General features: G+C 27.0%; 1 protein-coding gene across 1 annotated transcript; it reads left to right on the top strand.

The window, feature by feature from the left end:
- The first annotated feature begins 2,471 nt into the window (after window positions 1–2,471).
- LOC129910843 (gamma-glutamyl hydrolase) lies at window positions 2,472–5,914 on the top strand. Its single transcript, XM_055988429.1, has 6 exons — window positions 2,472–2,866; window positions 3,215–3,265; window positions 3,336–3,589; window positions 5,290–5,396; window positions 5,461–5,558; window positions 5,620–5,914. The coding sequence occupies exons 1-6, from the start codon at window positions 2,718–2,720 to the stop codon at window positions 5,897–5,899; spliced, it is 939 nt and encodes a 312-aa protein (XP_055844404.1). The 5' UTR covers window positions 2,472–2,717; the 3' UTR covers window positions 5,900–5,914.
- Window positions 5,915–6,159: the final 245 nt, after the last annotated feature.

Genomic DNA, 6,159 nt, shown 5'->3' with positions numbered 1-6,159 from the left:
ACACGCAGTATTTTTTCTTATTTTATTGAAATGGAATTCTTAAACACGCTTAAATAAAATGACGTACAATGGGTGCAGAAAAAAAAAACTCCTTGGGGATGATGGAAATGCGAGGCAGCACTTTGTTTTATACGCATATTGCCAATAAAAATGCTCTTATCTTTTGGAAATCATTTGTGTTTATTGTATATAGATATTAGATAAGGGAATAAAAATTTTGAAATATTTCTTCTTTTAAAAGGTTTGACTCCTACACAAATTAATGAGCTGACGACTTTTGAACTTAAATCGAAATGTGCACTCAAATGTGTTTAATGCTTTTCGTATTATAATAAATGTATTCTTTTTTACGCAGGGTACAAACATATGCACGAGCAGGCAAATAAAATTGAAATATTATTTTTATTTAAAAAAAAAAATGTTTTGTGAGAAAAAAAACGTGCTTGAAAAAACACCTAAACACAGTTTTTGTTGACAATTTCATCTTCTTGGTTCCTCATACAATACATAAAGAATTAATAAATAAAAAAGATAGAGTATTCTTCGATTTTTTAAAAGGCTCAAGGGTTGTAAAAAATAATTTTTCTATGCATTTGTTTCCATTTACAAATTAAAAAAACAAATAAAAAATTTTTTTACAAAAAAAAATATTTATTGCAATTGCAACTCACAAAAAATTGCATTAAACAAAATTTTTTGCTAAAAAAAATTATTTACATTGAAAATAAGGACATTGAAAATAAAATTTGTATTACAAAAATTAGCAAAAATATTTTTCATTAAAAAAATGTTAAATTGATTTTCTGCATTGAAATAAAAATTCAATGCAAAATACATTAAAATACTTTTTTTTAATATTTGTCATTCTTTCAATTTTAACTATTTTTGTCCTAACATTAGGTTCAATATTATTAAAAAAAATATTTAATGTAGGTACACATTTTGCTTTAATATATTTTTTTTTATAAGAATATTTTTTTTAATGGAAAATATTTTAATTGGCAACACATATTTTTGTTTTGCAATAAACATGTTTTAAATTTTTTTTTATTTCAAATGCATTTTATGAATTAATATTTTGACAACACTGGTCCAGTCTTAGTCTTAAGATTTGATTTTCTTAAAATTTATAATCATTTTTGAAAAAAATTGGATTTATTTCGTTTTTACTAATTCAGAACATTGAAACTATCGACCAATTAATATAATGGAATGCAAAGATAGCGATGCAATGTCAGCGATATTCTTTAAGCAAAGTACTTCAAAGCTTTGGATGATCCCTTGAGGCCCTTGAGGGGAAATTGAAAATGGTACCTGTCACGTAACCGTTTTTTAATTGAAATATAGGTACAAGTATGTGGCAACTGGCAAGTTTAGGACTAGGAAAAAAAATTGAACTCGAGATAACAATCAACCAAAAAAATTTGAAAATTTTTTTAAAATCAAAACTAACGGTAGATACCTGCCGTATAACGGAAATAGAAAAGTAATTTTTTTTTTTCAAAAACGGCTGATTAAAATTTTTGTGTGTAATCTTACAGATAAGTTCCAACTTTTAAAATTAAAAAAATATTCATAGAACCGTTACCTACTAACGTTACCTCCCATAGAACCGTTTTTTTAGTTTCTGATTATCTCTAACAAGACTTACCCGATTTCAACAAAAGCTATTAAGAGCTGTTTTCTGAAACAAAAATTAAGAAATAAGGTTCTTATGTGACAGTTTACGCAGAGGAAAAAGGAAGAAAAATGATTTTATGTTCTACTTTAATATTTTAGTTTTCGTTTCAGCAAATGGGTCTAATTAATCGTAGTATTAAAATTTTAGAAAATTTTTCAAAAAACACATTTTTGGATTTAAAAAAAGATTACTTTCGAAAACGGGTTAGTGAAATTTCATTTTTTAGTGTAAAATATAATTATTTCTTTAAAATGGCATACCTAACAACTTTTATTTTTGAAAAAATGTTTTTATAAAAAAAATATTATTACAAAAAAAAAAAACGGCTCTAACTATCCGTTGGAATTCTTCGTCTTGTGATCAAAACACTTAAAAACCGTATTTTATTAATTATAAAAACAGATTTTATATAGTTTTTTACATTATCAGAAATATGCTTCAGTACCTAAATTCAAATTATAATTGTCCCTAGTTTTTTTTTTCATAAAAAGCTTTAAGATAAGAGCTACTTTTACCATTAGAGCAATTACGTGCGACACAGTCGGGCACTTTATTGTCTTTAAATTTCTCTTAAGCAATTAACCCAATTTCAACGAAAATTTCTATACAAAGTACTAAAATTTTCAAAAGAAAACAAATTTTTTAAATATTTCAAAGTTCTCATAAATTTTATTTTTTAAGTGGCTGTATAAAAAAAGAGGTGATTATGTTTTATTTGCATCTCAACAACCTGTATCGCACATAAAACCAATTACAAATTTATTGTTTACAAACAAAGATTAAGATTCGATATGAATTGTTCTTGTGTTGCCTCATCAACAAAAATCGAGTGCATTGTTTTGAATGACGACTACCGATGGATGTGCACAAAGTCAACTAAAACAAGCTTTTTCACAAGAGAACAAAAATACGTCTCGATGTACCCGCACCTTTGCGTTCGTCTTCGTCGGCAGACGTGAATTTATTCATTAGTTTCGAACTTGACACTGAGTATAACATAGTAAACCTAAATAAAATAAATTAATTAATAAAAACAATGACAAATGAAAGACCAATTATCGGAATCCTTTGCATAGATGTGGCAACAAAACTTTACGAATTATATGGGCCAACAGTCAAAAGTTACATTGCAGCTTCTTATGTGAAATTTTTAGAATGTTCTGGCGCCCGAGTTGTGCCTATTTGGTAAGAATAACATAAAACTTTTACAAATTATATTAATTTGTTGTTATTCAATTCTGTGTGCAGAAATTTTATAAACAAATTACACACTCGGTGTTTGCATCTTTTGCTAAAAGTTATTTTAAGAATTTTATTTTAAGTGACGTTTTGTTTTGTCAATTTTCTCTTTGAGTATTTTGACATAAGAAGAACTTTTACTTTCACAAAAGCTTTTTCTCTTTTTAAAAGCCAAAATGCTATAAAATCGTTTAGAAAGCATAGGTATTAAAAAAGCTAAGAGAAAGGTACCAATTTTTCAGTTTAAAAAGGATATAATTTAAATTTTTAAACTTATATTGTTTTTTTTTTCAGGATTGGAAAGGATGAACAATACTACAGGGACATCATGAAAAACATTAATGGGTATACCTTCTTGATTTATTTTCTTTTCAAAAATTGCTTATGAAAAACATATATTTATTTTTATTTTAAGGATTTTATTGCCCGGTGGAGCAGTATATTTTGAAAAACTAGAAAATCAAAAACCTGAACAAACAAACGAATGCGTGCGAAGTTCTGAGTTTATTTATCGGATTGCAGTAGAAATTAATAATGACGGAGTTTATTTTCCATTATGGGGAATATGTTTGGGATATGAATTGTTACTATATCATTCATCAGAAAGAAAACTAAACCGGCAAAATTGTACCAAAATGAATAAATCGATGGTATTGGAATTGGAAAAAGGTATGTACGTAAAGTCTAACTAGACCCTTTTTTCTTATCTATTTTTAATCCGTAACTTTTATTTTTTGGGCATTGTTAATTAAGTGGAAATCTATTATCTCCTGCAATAATGTTCGACACTCAAAATGGCTGAGAAACATAGAATATATGGCAATTTATTAAAAAAAATTAGAAATAATTTGTGTCGAAAACTGAAAAATTCATCTTCCAATGAATTACACTGGGCAACAAAAAGGTTTTGTTCTACGAAGTTTAATGAACTTTTTTGAAGGTTTTTGGGGTGCTGAACTCAAACCCAAAGTCAAAAATTTGTTACCAGTCGTGTTTTCGAGATATTCCCATTATAAAATATCGATTATCGATTTTTTACTTTTTCTTTTTTATGCATTTCCCCAGCTTATAGTTGTTTTGTTTCAGGAACAAAACAAAATTTTTCTAAATGTTTTGAGCTTGTTAAACTCGAATCCGAAATCAAAATTTTTCTATCAGCTCGATTTTTTGAGATTATTCCCGTTATAAAATCTCAATAATCGATGCCTTATAGTAAAAAGCTAGCTTTTTTTTCACTTTTGACTAGTACATAGACAATTACGGAGTTTGATTACTTCTACAATATGATGGTTACAATAACGGTTGAGAATTACCCAAACAAATCAAAAGTTTGTCATATGTATAAAAAAAATGTCATTTTGTCCCAAACTTGCGAGACAAACCCGCACTTTGACCAACTATAAAATTTTATTTAGGTAATCAACTCATGGAATTGTTTTGTATATCATTTTTTAAATAATTTTATTGTTAATTACCTTACTTTACCTTTGTCATATTTTGTTAAAACGAACAACAATCAATCCAATCATCCCAACACATTCCATGAAAAAAATGTTGTAGTCCCGCGAAAAATGCGATTTATTTTACTCATTTGCCTGGGCTATTCGTATTTTCTAAATCTCTTTTCTTTTTTTTTAACTGACATGTTGAGTACTTTTGTTTTTTATTAAATTTAACATTTTTTGGATACCTTACTTCTATTTAAGAAAATTTACCATGACTAGTCATAGTTATTCAAGTAACAAATCTTCGGTCACTGTGGCGTATGCGTAACATTTAATTTCTATAGAAAAACTGAAATAGTTGATTATAAAATTTCTATCGCTGACTGATCAGATAATTTAATCAAATCAATTTTAATGACAATTTTCTCATTTATTAAAACAAAAGCAATGTGGATCTAGTGCTTGAATGCTAATCTAGAAATATGTGTCCGAGTCCTACCTTAAGTTTATCCGCCAAATTCAACTGGGCTCATTCCGTGAAAAATAGCCATCTTATTCTCAATGCACTGTAACAACAACAAAAATTTCCTGTCTTTCTATTACTCCTTACTAGTTGTATAGTAGTTAATTTAAAAAACCTACAGGAACCTAATGTCCGCTGCGGTCAGAAGTCAGATCTATTTTTTTGCCAATGATGTAATTCGGAACAACCAGATAAATTTGTTAAAATTACCTTAGAAGGGTACATTATGTATGTAATTATTTTTATTTCATTTTTAAAAATTTCATTTTGTTACATGATTAATTTGTTGTAGTAAGGCGGCTTAGCATTAAAAAACAGTTCATTTGTGCGCTTTGTGATAAAAGCATGAAATTAACAAAAAAGTAGAAAACTGCAACTGATAAATCTTTCAATTTTTTCAGATTTTCTGAACTCCAAACTTTTTCAAAGTTTACCAAGGGAAATGGAAAGCATCTTGCGTACGGAAACATTTGCCTTTCATTTCCACCAATTTTGTATTACTAAAAATGTAAATACTCATTAATGGTTATTGAGAAGAAAAATATTATTAACTATCAGTTTTTAATTTACAGGATCTTTGTGAGTTTGAAATCAATGACCAATGGAAAGTTACTTCTGTAAATCGTGACGAAAATGGCTTGGAGTTTATTTCTACCATCGAACATGTTAAGTAAGTTTTTTTTTTTATATAAAATATTCAAATATATCTATATTTTTATTTTTTCTCTTAGATATCCATTTTATGGTGTTCAATTCCATCCTGAAAAAGTCATATTCGAATGGAGTCTAAGTGATAGTATAAATCATACAGAAAATTCTGTAAAATGTGCTCAATATTTGTCTAATTTCTTCGTATCAGAATGTAGAAAAAATTTAAATAGTTTTTCAAATAAACAAGAGGAAGATCGTCATCTTATTTATAAATTTCCTGTTGAATTTACAGGAATTAAAAATTCAAAATGGATGCAATGTTATTTGTTTAGTGATAAAAGCAACTATGACTGTATTTAAACTGGCTTAACAAAATTAAGTTTGTTTTAAAATTATTTATTATTCTTAAATTTAAATATTATTTATTTATTATACTAATGTATTTTGTGATATAACTGTGATACATAGTATCAATAAACTCATTTCATCGTATTCCTCGAGTATTTAATTTGAGGAACTTTTTTCCAGATTCCAGTGTTTTAAAATACCAGATCAATAATTCTTCATACATTTAAAATACAATCTCTCTTCTGAGTGATTGGTAAGAATCTGATAAAATA

This window comes from Episyrphus balteatus, chromosome 2 (genome assembly GCF_945859705.1).
Source record: "Episyrphus balteatus chromosome 2, idEpiBalt1.1, whole genome shotgun sequence".
NCBI classification, from domain to species: Eukaryota; Metazoa; Arthropoda; class Insecta; order Diptera; family Syrphidae; genus Episyrphus; species Episyrphus balteatus.
This window is presented reverse-complemented; position numbering and strand designations above follow the sequence as displayed.